A 16,686-nucleotide genomic window follows, 5' to 3' on the forward strand; every position below is an offset into this window, starting at 1 on the left:
AAGACTAAACATCTTCGGTTCTTATTTAGTCCAAATCCAGTTTTATTTCTACACTCCAAGCTGCTCAAAGTCCTTTTCAGACAGACAGACACTTTGTTGTGACATCACAAAGTCCCAGAAGTCCCGACGGCCCGTTCTGAGGTTCACATTCTGAATCCAGACTTCGTACTGAGACCTCTGAGGCTTTCACTGTACAATAAAAACCAGAGACCACGTGGGACATCTCAGGAAGTTAGACTCATTATTTAGATGTGTCATGATGAGACAGTTTAACAGTTTAATTCTTCATTCATCGTTTTAAAGTTACGGCTGATCTCTCGTGCAGAAACAATCACATGGAGGCTGAAGTGTGTGATTTATTTTACACATTGTGCATCTGTCTCTGTGCGCTGCGACGTGTTTCCTCCCCGAGGCAAAGTCACTCTGAGCCGTGGGTGAACGCTTTAATTAAGATCCTGCCTGTGAACAGCCGGCCTCCCCGCGCATCATCACATCTTACCCTGCCAGCACAACACACAACACACAACAATCCTCACACACAGCTGCCTTCAGACTGTGGAGGAGCTCGGTCCAGTTCTCCTTCCGGCCCCCTGAAGGCCTCGTGCTGCCAAATAATGATCCACAGTCACAGGTGCTGGAGCACAGATACACAACTGACTCACAGCGTCCACCCGCCTGCGATGACTCTCGTCCAAAAGCTCGTTATCTGCTGCTCAGATTCACGCCCGTTTCAAACAGTTTGCATATAAACACATTCTTACATAACGGCCTTATGTAATCTGCACATTTGACTGCATACGTGATGAACATGATGAGACGTTTTCGTACAGGTGTGCAGAGAGGGGCAGGTAACACCGTGTGATCATTCTCCTTTGTGTTGAACGTTTGTGTGTTTTTGTCAGTCTGATATTTGTGACATTAAGCACTGAGACAGAAGTCTCTCTGCTGCTTCTGGGGGGGTCGGGGGGGTCCCCTGTCCCTACACCTCCCTGAGTCGTCCACAGAGGAGAAAACAGAGACACTGTCTGTGGAATTCAATGTTCATTAATACACTCGAACCCCCACACAACCCAGACTGCCTCCAGTGTGGTGTGAGAAAATCCAATGACAACTGAAACACCTCCATTTTAGCACGAACATCAAAAACCAACAGATGAGTACAATTTTTCCACAAATATTTAGAAAGCTGAATTTATCCCGTCCCATACAGGTCAGATCAGATGGGGGGTGGAGGTTTAATGTCCGTCAGGATTTGTGCCTTCAGAACTTCACACAATGGAGACGGAGCTGGGGGGCGAAGTCACAAAGAGTCTGAAAATCTGTCTTCCTGTCTGTTTTAACCTCCCCGGTGTTGATGTGTTTCCTGTAACTCTGCAACTTCCTGCGAATTATTGAGCCACATTTAAATGAACTCTGAGAGTTAAAATTCAGTGGTGGATGACAGAAGGAGAAGACAGCAGCGATGGAAACATCAGTCAGCCAAAGGACTGAACACAACACACACTCGTTTCTGTCTTGAGAATGAGATCAAACAACGTCGTCCTGTCTGGTTCCCCATCTAAATCAGCTGCGCAGTCAGACCAGGCTTCAGACTGTGATGTGAAATCAGCGGCTGGAGAAGAAGAAACGTTTTCAATTGAGCTGATCTCAGCACAGATTTATTTCACGTCTCGTGTTCGTTTCTTCAAACCGTCATAAATCATATCGGCCTCCAATCATCATCTCACCGCTTCACTTCACACGAGTCGTCGTGTCTTCACATCATCTGTGTCTGCCCAGACATTCATTCAGCAGGAACCCTGTTCTGGTGTTAATGATATCAGAACATATAAAGGACTCAGACGTCCCTCACCCTGCGGGACAGACACCAGACTCGGCCTCGACGGAGGAGACGGAGCAGAGGAATAAAGAGAAGGAAGCTCCCACTCTGATTTATCTCTCTGGGTCAGAAAGACCTGGACCGGTCTGTCTCTGCAGGATTTATGACCTCCCTTCTGAGGTCCAGAGGACTCAGGGACTGTTCTGGTCTCTGGTCCAGGGACATCCTCCTGAAGATGTCCCGTTCCCCAGAGGGAGGAGCAGACCTTCAGTTTCAGTGCATCAGATTTGGGTTTTCTCTGGATGTTGAAGTCGCTCTCACAAACACACTCATTCGTCCCTTTAGGGCCAATTAAACACACAACTTGTCAGTTTCCATCACAACGACCCGACTGTGACACAAACTCAGCGTCTATTTTGGTTTTTGACCATCGTTCCATCAGTTCCAAATAGGAAACGGATGACTGAAGAACCAAAACAAAGAAGAAGAATTTCAGTTACACCAAACATCAGCTGCTCCTGGACCTGGACCTGAACCTGAACCTGGTTTAGAGAAGAGACTGGACCTGGACCTGAACCTGAACCTGGAATTTAGAGAAGAGAATGGACCTGGACCTGAACCTGAACCTGAACCTGGTTTAGAGAAGAGACTGGACCTGGACCTGAACCTGGACTTTAGAGAAGAGACTGGACCTGGACCTGAACCTGAACCTGGTTTAGAGAAGAGACTGGACCTGGACCTGAACCTGAACCTGGTTTAGAGAAGAGACTGGACCTGGACCTGAACCTGAACCTGGAATTTAGAGAAGAGAATGGACCTGGACCTGAACCTGAACCTGGACTTTAGAGAAGAGACTGGACCTGGACCTGGACCTGGACCTGAACCTGAACCTGGACTTTAGAGAAGAGACTGGACCTGGACCTTCTCCTCAGTCAGCGTCCACTCGCCGTCTCGGTTTCTTGGCTCAGGTGATGTTTGTCATTCTGAGCTGCTCTGAAAACTAAAATCAGTTAAAGAGAAAATTGAGTTTTCTTTGACTTTATGTTTTAGCATTTAAATTACAAATTTAATGTCAAAATAAAATCACTTCCTGTTCTGTTTAATAACCTCCAGCTTTTTGCACCATAAAAATAAATTGCAGGTTCATCATCTAAAACCAGAATGATGAGCCTGGAGATCTGATCCAGATGAAATATAAAGCGACTTTCAGGCCCAGACTCTGGTGCTCTTCGGTCACACCTGAGTGACCCGACCTGTGTTTACCCAGCATGCATCAGGACTCCGCAGAGGACAACAACAACAGAAGGGTTTGGGATCCAGCAGGATTCATCCTCTGGGGACTACGACTCACTTCAGTAACAGGGACGGTTCTGAGGCTCAGACCGGCTCAGGCCGGTGGTCTGGGTACATTTCTGTAGAATAATGCAGCTCTGCAGCTTTCTGCTACTTTTCTGGGATCTGTGTGTGAAAACTATATTCTCTTTCTGTCACTCGAACTGATAAATCATCAGTATTCTGTTAAATTCTCAGACTCCGACTGTTGAACTTCATGTTTTCATTCTGGACGAAATAAACAACAATTACACTTTAATTAAATCCTCCTCATCATCTCCAACTGACTGGAGCCAGACAACAACAACAAACAAACACACAAACAAGCCTCGGAGGGAGGAAGCAGAGATCCGCACTCACCTGTCCGGGCTGTCGGTGCTGCGTCCGGGTCCAGAGCCGGATCCGTTCTGCTGCCGAGCGGCGCTGCACGGAGAGACAGGAGAGAGAGAGAGAGAGAGAGAGAGAGAGAGAGAGAGACAGGGGAGAGAGAGAGAGAGAGAGAGAGAGAGAGAGAGAGAGACAGGGGAGAGAGAGAGAGAGAGAGAGAGAGAGAGAGAGAGAGAGAGAGAGAGAGAGAGAGACAGGGGAGAGAGAGGAGAGAGAGAGAGAGAGAGAGAGAGAGAGAGAGAGAGAGAGAGTGTGTGTGTGTGTGTGTGTGTGTGTGCAGGCAGCGCTGCACACCGACGGCTGCAGCAGCGGAGGTCTGCGCAGCTCCGTCGGGCTGGGGGGGTCTGAGGGGGGGCTGCGCAGTGAAGCTGCTCCTCAGACAGAAGCTTTTATTCTGAATATTGGTCCTCCTCCGTCAGTGCAGGTGAACTCCTTCGGGATCGGGATCGGGATCAGGATCAGGATCAGGTCTGCAGAGCTCTGAGGAACCACAGTCAGTGAAGTGGACTGCAGGGCCGCAACCAGGATCTGGGCGGACTCATGGGGCCCCTCAGCCCCCTCGAAGGGTGGTGGGCTGTCCTGTTCGATGAATCAATGAAATCATCCAAATAGTTTTAATCTGATGTCTCTTGGTTGTCGTGGTTACAGATATAAACCTGCTCTGTGATTGGCTCCTCAGCAGCACCTGGACACTCAGACTGGACCATCCAGAAGGTCCTGGAGAACATCTAACTGCATCGTGTTTTCATGTTCGGCTCTTTTTAAGGCCCAGTTTATCCCCACAGTCTCTGCTGAGGACGATAAACTCACAGCTCAGTTAATGTTGTTCCAACAGCTCCGAGGATCCAAACGCGATTCGACAAAATCATTAAAACGCATCTTCTTTTTTTTGTCTCCGATGGCTCACTCACTTTATTTTCATTTCAGCTGAAGTCATAAAACAGAGAAACACGAGTCCTCGCCTGTGCAACCTTAAAGGGATTAAAGTGAATAATGTTGCTGATGAAATGACATAAAAGCTGCTTGTGACTTCAGTCACATCATTTCCAGAGAGATCTCAGGTAGCACAGGAAAGGAAACACAGCAGAGAATCAGTCTGAAGGAGGACATGTGAGATGACTGTGAAATAAACCAGCATAAGATTTGAAGTTTTGTATTGTTTGAATTATTATTCTGGGTTTCATCAGGTTTTTGGGGAACTGTCGGCCAATCAGAAGCTCCCCATGCAGCCGTGAGACTGTGAAGTGATTCCTGAGCTCCATGATTCCTCGAGAAGAGGCCTGAACTGACGATGGAGGTCAGCAGCCGACTGTGAACACTTCAGAGGAGGAAATGAATCAGATGGAACGAGAGAATCTCCAGCTCTTCGTGTCCATCACAGTCCTGCTCCTCTTCACACTTCACCAGTCCAAGCTCTGCTCGTTGCCTGTTCCATCTGGAGCGACGTGGAGGAGGCGATATGGTCTGTTTGTCAGCCAGCTGGACTCACAGACCGCCACAGAGTCTGGGGGGGTCTGAAGGGGCCCCCCTGTCACACTCCGGTGAAATGGCCTCATGGTCTGAGTGAGTGATGACACACTTCACCGGCTGACGAAGGACGCTCAAAGCGAAGGCCTCCGACTTTCAGGTCAGTCGCTGATGATTCTCCATCTTTTTTCACGCTCACTTTTAGGAGAGATAGCCAGCTTAGTCCTTCAGTCAGGAGGAGGCGTCGCTAACGTCAACCAGCAACCTTCTGATGCCCCGCCCCCAACTCCTCCCCTAAATGGAGCTTCATTTAAAAAATACCATCATGTATCAATATATGCATCAATTATGTATTTCAGACTGAGACCAGAAACTCATCAGGAAAACGTTTACTGAGGAGGAGGAGGGACATTTTCCCATAGACTTCAACCAGCCCCCTGATGGTCACTGGGTGGTGGTGTTGTGCAACATTCGTTGTCATGTTTACAACACAACATGGACGGTACATGTTGGCTGTGTCTGTTCATTCAGACAGTTGTGTAGCTGTGGTTGTGTTGTAATTGTGTAGTAGCAGGTCAGCATGTGTCACCCTCCTGCTGCCGTCTCTTCCCCGTCTCCATGGTTACCATGACAGCAGGACATCACGAGGGAGCTTGAAGGAGAGTCCAAGTACTCCAACAGATGCTGACCACTTACTGACCAGCTGACAGCTCTGAGGACCTGGACCAGGACCTGCTCCTGGACCTGGACCTGCTCCTGGACCTGCTGCTGGACCTGCTGCTGGACCTGGTCCTGCTCCTGATCCAGGACCTGCTCCTGGACCTGGTCCTGCTCCTGGACCTGCTGCTGGACCTGGACCTGCTCCTGGACCTGCTGCTGGACCTGGTCCTGCTCCTGGACCTGCTGCTGGACCTGGTCCTGATCTAGATCCTGGACCTGCTCCTGATCCTGGACCTGCTCCTGGACCTGGACCTGCTGCTGGACCTGGTCCTGCTCCTGATCCTGGACCTGCTCCTGATCCTGGACCTGCTCCTGATCCTGGACCTGGACCTGCTCCTGATCCTGGACCTGCTCCTGATCCTGGACCTGGACCTGCTCCTGGACCAGGTCCTGGACTTGGACCTGGACCTGGACCTGGACCTGCTCCTGGACCTGCTCCTGGACCTGCTGCTGGACCTGGTCCTGCTCCTGATCCTGGACCTGCTCCTGGACCAGGTCCTGGACCTGGACCTGGACCTGGACCTGGTCCTGCTCCTGATCCTGGACCTGCTCCTGGACCAGGTCCTGCTCCTGGACCTGCTCCTGGACCTGCTCCTGATCCTGGACCTGCTCCTGATCCTGGACCTGCTCCTGATCCTGGACCTGGACCTGGTCCTGCTCCTGCTGCTGGACCTGGTCCTGGACCTGGACCTGGACCTGCTCCTGGACCTGCTGCTGGACCTGCTCCTGCTCCTGCTCCTGCTCCCGGTCCCGGTCCGAGCACCAGGACGCCGTCGACGCCTCCCGCTGACTGAAGCTGCCGTCTTGGTGGACAGAAGCGGTTCCTGACTGATCGGCTGAGACAACGAACAGAAACACGGACGGTGTGATTTCGTGAGTTTCCAGGAAGTCCTGCTGACGTCGACTTCCTGCCAAGACTGGAGATGGTTTCTCTGTTTTGGATCATTCAGCAGAGAACCAGATCAGACTCCTCCATCCTGTTCTCACCATCGACACGCTGAGGCCTGTTTGTGTGTCTTTGTGTGACGCTGATTGTTGCCTTTTTCATCATGTCATCTCCAAAGTAAAGACTCATTTCACTGAGAATGATTCTGCAGCTTGAAACACACTGAAATGTAAAGAAGGAGGTTTTTGACACACACAGTGTGTTAATCCCATAATCCCCTCACCTCTTTGTGCAGTTTTGTGTATCACTGACGTGACTTTGTGATGTGGTGAAGAATCCACAGAGGAGTCTGAAGGTGGACTGACCGACCTGAGCTGGTTTAAATCTTAAAACGTATCTTTTTATGGATATCAACCCTTTAAAATAAAAGACAAGATAAAGATCTATGTTACATAGAATTTTAACTTTAGAGCCACAATTTAGTTCTTTATATCAAGAAACGTGTTCAATTTGCATGAAATGGTCGATTTGTGTGAAAAATGTTCTTCTCCTCGACTTTGAGCAGATGAGCAGCTGGTGGTCTCTGATGTGACGATGGGAGTTAAAGAGCAGCCGTCCCTTCAGGCCTTTCATCAAACAGCTGCTTCAGAGAACTACGTCAGATCGTCTCCACCTGGAATAAAAGGCGCTCCGCTCCGCAGAACATCCTCCCTGGACGCAGACTGAGCTGTAACAAACATCCTTTAGTACAGACGTCACTCAAACAGGCTGATCTGAAAGGGCAGAAACAGTCTCATCCTCGCTCCTACATCGTCTCTTTGTGCCGCTTCTTCTCACAGATGTCTGCAGAAGATCCACCTGAAGAACGTCGGCACACTGCAGCTTCTCAATCCAGTCCAGCATCTGCGGGATGAGCTGGACCAGTCTGATCCAGGACTTGCCCAGGTCCTCGTCTGTCCACAGACAATAAGACTCCCATGATCCTCTGCTTCGGCCTCTTTCTCACTGAAGGCGAGCAGTGCTTCCCGGAGACACTGTTGTTGTTTGTGAAGGACATTAGCAGCCTAAACGTTCATTTATCGTTGAGTCTGAGTGCTGGAGGAGCTGAAAACTTCTCCTTGAATCCTTGAAGCAGGACGTGAGGAGTAAAGTGGGGGGGCGCTTCTTTAACTCACACTGAATTAAAGATTAAAACTCTCCACAGTTCCTCCCAGCTTTATGGGAGCTGTGTGTGTTAGTGTTGTGTTGTGTGTTATTGTGCAGCCGGTAAATCTGAGGTTCAGTGTCAGGGTCATGTGCTGCACTTGATCCAGCAGGTTTGTTACATAAATGCCGTTTAAGGCTCCCTGATTTGCGGCTGTTTCAGCTGTAAAGTGTAAATAATGAGTTTCCAGCGAAGAAACATGAAATCTGCCTCCTGAGGTTTAACAGTAAGTGCTGCTAATGACTGCTGATCAATCCGAGGAGGCCGCCGGGAAGATGAGAACACGGATGCAGCATTTATTACTTTTTCACTTCAATGTGTTCATCACGCAACTTCATTTGAAAGACACAAAAAAGCAAAACTGCTCCATCGAGTCCAAACACGAGCAGTCAGACTTTAATTTGACAGTTTTGTGTTCATTTCAGTGTGTCCTGAAAAAGGCGGTAAACAGATGGAGGAAGAAAGACCTGCACAGCTCCTCCAGCTCTACCGAGCTTCAGCTGCATTCGTTTTCGTTTGTCACATTTATCGAGCTGAAAGAGGAGCAGGAAGATCTGAGGCAGTTTGTTCTCCTTACCAAACAAACTGAAGCGTTTAAAGCGACAGATGAAAGACCAACCGCAATTCTCTGCTGCCGTTCAGGGTCCACAGATGATGGACCTCACTGACCTCTGTCTTGGTCAGAGGATTCCAGACTTCTCCAGCTCCTCCTCCTGGACCTTGACATGTTCCCAGACCACATGAGGTCTCCAGTCCTGCCTGGAGACCCTTCAAGGGAAGTGGCCCAGGAGGATCCGGACTGTTCTGTCTCAGGGCCACCGTAGATATTTCACAAATAAAGACTGTTGGAAGCAGCTGAGGAGAAGACAAGACAGATGGTGGTGTGAAGTTCTGCAGCTGATGAAGCTGTGAAATAAATGCTGCATGTGATGACTTCAACAAACACAGCTGAGCGTCTCTGACAGCGGGGGAGGGCAGGCTGGCTGTCACATATATCAGCTTTAGCCCCCCCAGGTCTGCAGCGCTGTGACCCAGAAGAGCCCGTCTGACTGGTCCAACTCGATGGCTGGAACTCCAGACAGGAACTGAGAGCCAGAAGTTTCCGCCTGAAGGCAGCATGACTCAGTCCATTAGGGAGACGAGACAGAGACGAGAGCAAAGGATGATGGGAGCTGCTGCGACAGTCTGATATGACTTTCTGCTCCTCCTCAGTCAGCCCGAACATCTGAGCTTTCACTCCTCACATGAAACCACCATGTGGACCTGAAACTGGATTAAAGCTGACGGCTGAGGGACAGACGGTGGGGACGTATGGACACCTGCAGCTCCCCATGAGAGCCCCTCCTCGTGAGTCCCTCCCCCTCCCTTATATTGAAGTCAATGGGAAAATGTTTCCCTGATGAGTTTCTGGTCTTGGTCTCTAGTTTAAAATCTACAGCAGGGCACAGATTGGGGGGGGGTCATCCATTCATAGGACCCAAAGATCCAGATATGTGGTCCCTGGTTTGATCCCCGGCTCCTGTAGACTCAGAGTCTTCTCTGAGGAACGACGAGCTGCTGAAACACTGTACTCCCTCTGAGGCTGTTTCCATGACAACCAAGAGGACAGGGATGCTCAGTTACACATCGCCCCCACACATTCTCCCCCACCTAGCCCCCCTGCACAAGTCTCAATGTCTAATTATTTTTCTTGTTAAAGCACATCATGTTGAACTACCCAGAATGCCTCTGCTGGCTCCACCCATTGACAGCCCCTGCCGCGCCCCCACAGGGAAGACAGATGGAGACAAGAGGTGAGAAGGTAAAGGCTAAAGAGCTGAAGCTTCAGCAGGAAGCATCCAGGAAGCAACCAATGAACCGCCTTCGATCCATCAAACCGCCGTGGTGCCAAAAATTTGGCTTATCTTCCGATTTGAAGTGTCCAGTTTGCAATTTGGCTGTCAGCCATCTTGTTTTTGTTTTTGTTTTGTTTTTTTCTGAAGAAACATGTTTAGATGACGTTTTAAAAAGCATAACAGCCTGAAGGAACTGAAGAACTCTTAAAGGACTGAAGTGCCGGCAGCAGCTTCACTGTCGTCGTTACCATGACAACAGAGATCATTTACAGTTGAAGAAGTTCTTATTTTAACCCAAATCACCATCTTCTCCTCAGCCTCACCAAGACATGCCCATTACTATGGTAACCGAGCTGCTGGAGGTAGAGGAGTGTTTGTCATTGTAACCTTGACGCCAAAGGTCCGGCCCTGTTGCCATAGGGACACGGGACAGTCACATGGGTCACATCAGAGGAGACAGTGTTGGAAATCACCTCGACTTGGGCTGCTGCTTCTTCTCAGGTGGACCAATTAACATCAGCTCAGTCTGATCTGTTAAAGTCATAAAGTGACTGTAAGCCCGCTTCATTACTGAGGCAAAGACAAAAAGACTGTGTGGTGCAGAATTGAAGATCAGCCCAGACTGAGACTGAACACAAGTCATTTACACACTGGAACACAGCAGTCTCATTAACATGGAGATTTAAACCAGGCTGAAGGTTGTCAGCTCATTATTTCCTCAGAACTCTGAGAACTGTTTCCTGAACGTTCAGCTCAGACACAGAAATGAACTCTTTACTTTCCCACCTCAGCTGGAGCAGCCCTCTTCTGTCAAGAACTGTTTATCATTCTATAACCTGGACGTGGACGCACATTTGAATTTGTGCTGATTCTCTGGAGTTATTGGAGACGTTCCACCATGAATCAGTTTGTGCTTGTCGCTCTCTGCTGGTCAGCAGCAGTACAGGCTGAAGGGCCAGCTGTTTTATTCTGCAGTGTGATGGATCATAAGCTGAGGAAAGGAAAGGAAAATGTTTTCCTCTGAAGTTGTCAACTAAAGATTGGCTGAAGTTTAGGACTTCAACCTCAGACCTGTTCAGACAATTACTGTGCACTATCAGAAAATTTCAAGCTTTTTCCCCTCAAATTTAGAGACTTTCAGCAATAAAGGACGCGTAGGAGCCTTCGAGCACCGTCTGAGCAAGAAAACAAACCGAGAGTCAAGTTGAAGACTTTATTGTTTCAGTAAAAGGAGTAAATGGACCGAGTGTAATATTGTACAGTACACGTTCTAATGTAAACTGCAGCTGAATGGAAATGTTTGCTAAGAAACAGTTGTGTCCCAAACCACATCTGATCCCTCTGTAAAGGTCACACATAAAGCAAAGACTGATGAGGTTAGAAAGTGATCAAGTACTGAGACAGGACGAGCCGAGGACCAATCAGACGACGACCCATACATTAAGACCAGGAAATACAGAGTCACTAACTCCCTGGAGACTGAAGAATGAAAACATCTGATCTGATTCTTTTTCGTCTCGTCCTGAAGGAATATTTCAAAGAAGGTAATGATGCCGTGAAAACACGACTGAGACACATGTCTAGAATAACAGCTCTGGTATAACTTAGTGGGGGAGGTCATAGTGGACCAGTTTATAGTAGGAACCGCAGGACGGGCAGCGCTGGGCCTCGCCTTCATGGATCCAGAACCAGACTATGGCCGTGTTGTCTTCTTCACCTGCAGACAGGAAGTGAGATGAAGTGAGAGACGCAGCCCAAAGAGGAGCCGATGCTAAATACCTTTAAATGAGATTTAAAGACACTTCTCCTCAGACTTCAGCGATAAACTGATGAACAAAGTGAGTTCAGATCTGGACCAGTCTGACTCTGACTGGAGTGCTGCTGCTTTCAGTTTTCATGTCACTGTAATTCCTCCAGTCTGATTACTTCAATGTCAGAATAATAGAGATTCAGCGCCAACAACAAAACTCTGATCAGCTTTCACTCAGAATGATTTAACATTTGACTGGAGTGTCATCCAGAGACGTCAGACACTTACAGATACAGCCACAATCCTCCTGTTTGTGATAGAGGGAACGATGTTGGGATCCTCCTTGGTGCCGCTGTAGGACTTTGGCTTCAGCATGTTGTAGGGATCCTGAAACAGAGGGGGGAGGGGTCCAACTGAAAATTAATTACTGTGAATGAAGCTCATTAGTCCAGCTGCTCAGAGAGGAAACATCCTAATGACAAGTAAAATATCTCATGTCTGAGATAAGGGAAGTTCATTTCACACACGGCCCCAGAGCTCAGCTGCTGGACTCAGATAACGGGCTCCAGAGTCCCAATGGACCAGCCCCGGATATTTCTTATCTCCTAAAAGTGTAATTATTCAAAAACCGAACAACTCGTGAGAAGTAACTGAGCGGCAGGACGACAGATTCTTATCTAAGTGTCCACAGGCGGCTGTGTGGAGTCCTCACATCCATTTACTGCAGCTTATCCAGGTCCAGGCTGCCGGACACATCGATCATCGTTATCGCTCAGCGAGCTCACGCTGTGTTCAGCCAGAAAAAGGGTGAAAATCAGCAGAACTTCATCCAATAACCTCGTTAACATTCATCAATGACTCCCCAGTGGAGAAGACACATCACTGATGACCAAAGCCTCTGTATTGATAAGAACATTTTAGGGCTGTTATTTTTTCCACCAATTTATTTTACACTAAAACTATTCAACAGAAAAACAATCTGCAGCTCTAACGATGTGAGCCACATGAAATATTTCTTCTTTCTTCCTCCAAAGTGTGACGATTACCTGCTTCTCTTTTAACCTCTTAATGCTTCAGGAAGTGTCTCAGATAAATATTACATCCTGCTCCAGTTTACTTGATTGTCTTTCGTTTGAATGGTAATTTATCCCTTTACCTGTTTGTAAACTCAATTTCCACATTTCACCTTTGCTCTGTTTCTTGGTAGTATCTCACTCTGAATTTAACCATGAAACAACAATAAAGTTTGGCTAACTAACAGACAGATGCTGAATCAGACACATGACTGTACCTTTCCCTCCTTCATGGTCTCCATGATGATCTTCTCCAGTCCAGTTGCCTGCTCCTCATCAGTGGGAATCCCTGAAACACAACAAATAAACACATCTGATGAAGAGACGCCTTAAAGTCTGAGTTAATTCATCAGATAAACAGAAATAATCAGCTGATACTACGAACATTAATCTGACGTTGGTGGAAATGAAACATTTCCGACAAACTGCAGAGTGAACAGCAGAACTGAACTCAACCCCTGAAGAAAGCACGCATTAACATGAGCCACTTACCAACATTCTGTTCTTTTTTTTTTTTTTTTAACTCCAACATCCTCATAAAACCTATTAGAAGTAGCTGTGGCTGGTAGAAAACTTTTGAGACTTGAACACTTAACAGGCCCCCCTTTGACTGGACCCACAGCTTGTAAACTGTTCAGCATGCCACAGACTGACTAAGCACCCACATTACATTTCTTTTTTTTTTTTACTTTTTAAAAAGATGCTTTAGTTGAATCCTGTAAGAAACAAGAACGTTCCCTTCTTTCTGGAAAATAATATAATCTGCCTCAACAAAGGACAATAATATTTGACACACTGCCGTTACAAAATAGCAGCACGTCATCTTAAGGTTTAATCATTTAATCAAGGCTGAAATTCATTAGCATTAACTGCAGAGGTTGAACTCAATAACTTATTTTCACATGTAGAACATATATGAAACTTTTCAAAAGGTTTGCAGAAAACTGTTCACCTGAAATCAGCGAATGACTTCTAATATCTTTTGGATTATTGTTTCCAAATAAAACATTATTTTATGTTTCTTTGTGAGTCCCGAGTGCCTTCAACACAACAGTAACTCATACTGTGTTACAGTAACAACCTTACTCAGAAATCTTGGCAGCTCTAAGTTTTTATATTTTAAGTCACGTTATGAACTTTCACACTAATGTTAGCACAGTTTGGCTAACGTTAGCCGAGAGCGTTTTCGTCGATATCAGCTAATTTAGCACAGTTTTCCTTCTAGTTCTCCTTCAATAAAAACCAAAGCAAACACTTGAATGTCTGCAGCTGTGAGAGAGTCTGTTATTTAACGGTGTATATCAAAAATAACGTTTGACCTTTCGCTACCAGGGCACTGCTAATGCTAACGCTGCTAATGCTACCCGGCTAGCGGACTGAGGTCTTCCGGCCGGGCTCGTCGCAGACAACCCGCCGTTTAAAGACCAGTTTCCACCACTTTTTCGGGCTTCGGAGTCCCGGAGGCGGATTGTTCCTCACCTCGACCCGACATGCAGCGGGTCAGAGCCGGGACCGAGGCGGAGCGGGCGGCCCGGCAGGTCGTGGCGGCTCTGGTAGCCGTGCGGAGCAGTAACCTTGCAGCCATTTCTCCTTCTTCACTGACAATTCACTGTGGGCGCCCCGTGATGACGTAGGACTTTAAGGCCGTTTGGTCTGGTCTCTTGGTTTAAACGTCATATCGCTGAAGGACTTTTAAAACGTTTATTTGTTTAAATTAGTATTTTTTCTATCACCGGAACAAAATGACGTCAGACCGTGAATTTATTTTATCTTTAGTTGTCTTAAAAGTTTAATTTAAAATGTTTGGTTGTCTCAGAGTGGTTAGTGCTGTCAGGTCGTGGGTTTGGGGCCCATAAACTACTTTTATAGAATTTTTGTTTTTCACTGCCTTTCTGTTTTTGTTAGTTTGTACTTCATTACTACGATATTTACACGTTTTAATTATTTTATACAAAGACAAATAATGAATATAAAATCATTGAAACAAAAACATAATAATTGCATAAAGACTCATTATAAAATACTTAACATCATTCACACAGTCACTTTGTTTTATGGGGTAAATTTTTATTTGGTTTAATAATCAGTTTTTATGACATTGGGGCTTTGGGCTGTGATGTCAGTCCTGACTGCCCAAATTAGAACCAAATCAGAAACAGCTGTAGTGTTCTGCAGACTCTTCCTCACAGTTCAGACCTTTGGGTAGACCATGAACATGAAGGCCTCGCCCTGACTGCTGCAGTTCGGGTTCAAGTCCAACACTCAGCCCTTCATCATCCCCTCTATCAAAATAAAGTCCAAAAATCCAACAAAAAAATACATGATAACACACACATTAATTAGTGACAGATAGATGATATTGGTGATGTCTGCTGATCAGTTAAAAGTTCATCTCAAACAAAAACGTCAATTTTTTTCTTTTTTGGTTCTTCCTGTCTTGCTGAGGACATCACTTTAGACTCTTGTACTCGTCGTGTTTTAAAATTTTCTAAAGCTGAAGGAACTCGATGATTTAATTATGAAGATTAGTTGCAGAGCCAATCAAAGATGAAAAACATGGTAAAATAAAATGTATACATTTAATATAAAAGACAAAATAAAAACACATCACTTTAATTCCCATCCACAGGATTCACTCCGTCAACCAATCAGATTCATTGACAGTGACCTCATGTTATTTATACTGTATGAAGCTTCGGCCTCTATTTATGTAAATATTAATTTAAGAACAGAGTAATTTGTTAAAATTACTTATTTACTGTTGAAGTTTTACTTTGTAATGTTCCAAGATTTTAGTTCAACTGAAGATAAAATTATCAGAGATTAAAAAAAAAAAAAAATAATGCAAAAAATGTAAAAGACACTTCACCTGTGAGTTTGTCTGAGTCCACCTGTGTGCTCGCACATCAGACCAAGACCAGCAGAACCATCATGTGAACTTGGCCCTGAAGTCCTGCGTCTCTGCCAAACCTGAACTTTGAACTTTGTCCCCAAGAGAAATGAACCTAACCATAAAAATTTTAAAGGCAGTGTGAAAACAACCTGAACTAAAACCAGAGCTTGATCTGTGCTGTGATCAGGCTGCAGCGACCTTTGACCTCGCCCCTTTGCAGCTGTTTCAGAGTCTCTACCAGTCGTGGTCGTATCCATTCACCCTGTGTGTGTTTGTGTGTCGGTGCTGTTGAAGTCTGGTCCTCGGACCCCCCCACTCTTCTTCAGCACCCCCGTATGATCTGGACTCGTAATGTGTGAGGTAACAGGGGACAGGAGGAGGCACACGACCTCGCCAACTGTCCTCATGTGGTCCAGGAGCTGGAGCCCACGTCGGCTGAGGAGGGGCGTACCTGAACCCAGCCTGCTCCTGGTAATGAGGTCTGCTCACCTGACCCTCAAGATCGGGGGCTGCCCATCGATATAAGGGAATGCGGGCTGCAGGTGGAGGGTTAGGGAGTAAGGGCGGCTTCTGGAGGAAGCTGCTGTCTGGGTGGTGATGATGTGAGCGATGGTTGGTTCCTTGTGGAGGGAAAGGCCTGCAGGAGGTGATCAGAGAGAAAAAGGGCAGGAAATGAACACCCTGATCACCACCGCCACCACAGAAACGTTGGTGTGACATGGTTTCCCTCCCTACCTGCGGTTCCTGTAGACGTTAACGTGTGGTGGTCTCTCCGGTCGGCCATCCTGAGAGGCTAAACATGGCCGACAGGAAGCGAGGCCCCTCCTTGGCTCCTGCTCAGACTCGTCCATCCCATCGTTACTGCTCAGAGAAAAATTATCAACAACCTGGACACACGTGATGACACAGGAACACACACACACACACACACTCCCTAACACTGTGTGAGTTTAATATCTAGGATGTCAGGATGGAGCATCCAGAGTGGCTAACACAAACCCCTGACGGGAGACCTGGACTCAGTAAAGTTGACAGATGGGGACAACACTGAGTTACATCTGATAATATTCAATAAATACATGAATAAAAAGGATTTACATGTGATGATGTGTGTTATTTCATTCAGGTTTCCTTACACTAACACACACACACACACACTGAACTGGTCTCATGTCCGTTTCTGCTGCCACAGTTAAACTTTCTTTAGAAAAGAATAAAATGACGGAGTATTTACAGTGAACATGTCTGAGTCTGCATCACCTCCTCTTTGGTCCACGCTGCAGGTCGTCCAGGTAGTTCTGTCTCTCTATCTGTGGCCGC

At 46.8% G+C, this 16,686-nt stretch overlaps 2 protein-coding genes across 2 annotated transcripts; both read right to left on the reverse strand.

The window, feature by feature from the left end:
* Positions 1–11,110: 11,110 nt before the first annotated feature.
* cox5ba (cytochrome c oxidase subunit 5Ba) lies at positions 11,111–14,089 on the reverse strand. The gene is given in 5 exon segments (XM_029515885.1): positions 11,111–11,367; positions 11,689–11,700; positions 11,703–11,787; positions 12,692–12,762; positions 13,953–14,089. Coding segments are annotated over 5 exon segments (387 nt in total). The 5' UTR covers positions 14,059–14,089; the 3' UTR covers positions 11,111–11,254.
* Positions 14,090–14,538: 449 nt separating this feature from the next.
* Positions 14,539–16,680, reverse strand: LOC115052271 (velvet complex subunit 2-like). Its single transcript, XM_029516307.1, has 3 exons — positions 16,627–16,680; positions 16,102–16,227; positions 14,539–16,003 (listed from the first exon to the last, which is right to left on the reverse strand). The coding sequence occupies exons 2-3, from the start codon at positions 16,215–16,217 to the stop codon at positions 15,601–15,603; spliced, it is 519 nt and encodes a 172-aa protein (XP_029372167.1). The 5' UTR covers positions 16,218–16,227; positions 16,627–16,680; the 3' UTR covers positions 14,539–15,600.
* Between the last annotated feature and the right edge of the window lie 6 nt (positions 16,681–16,686).

Source organism: Echeneis naucrates, chromosome 12 (assembly GCF_900963305.1).
Source record: "Echeneis naucrates chromosome 12, fEcheNa1.1, whole genome shotgun sequence".
Taxonomy (NCBI): domain Eukaryota; kingdom Metazoa; phylum Chordata; class Actinopteri; order Carangiformes; family Echeneidae; genus Echeneis; species Echeneis naucrates.

Excerpts from the sequence above, each read along its gene's own strand:
- LOC115052271 (XM_029516307.1), bottom strand. The coding sequence starts at position 16,217 with ATGGACGAGTCTGAGCAGGAGCCAAGGAGGGGCCTCGCTTCCTGTCGG. Across the intron at positions 16,004-16,101 it reads AACGTCTACAGGAACCGCAG|GCCTTTCCCTCCACAAGGAA; the intron begins GTAGGGAGGGAA and ends CACCTCCTGCAG.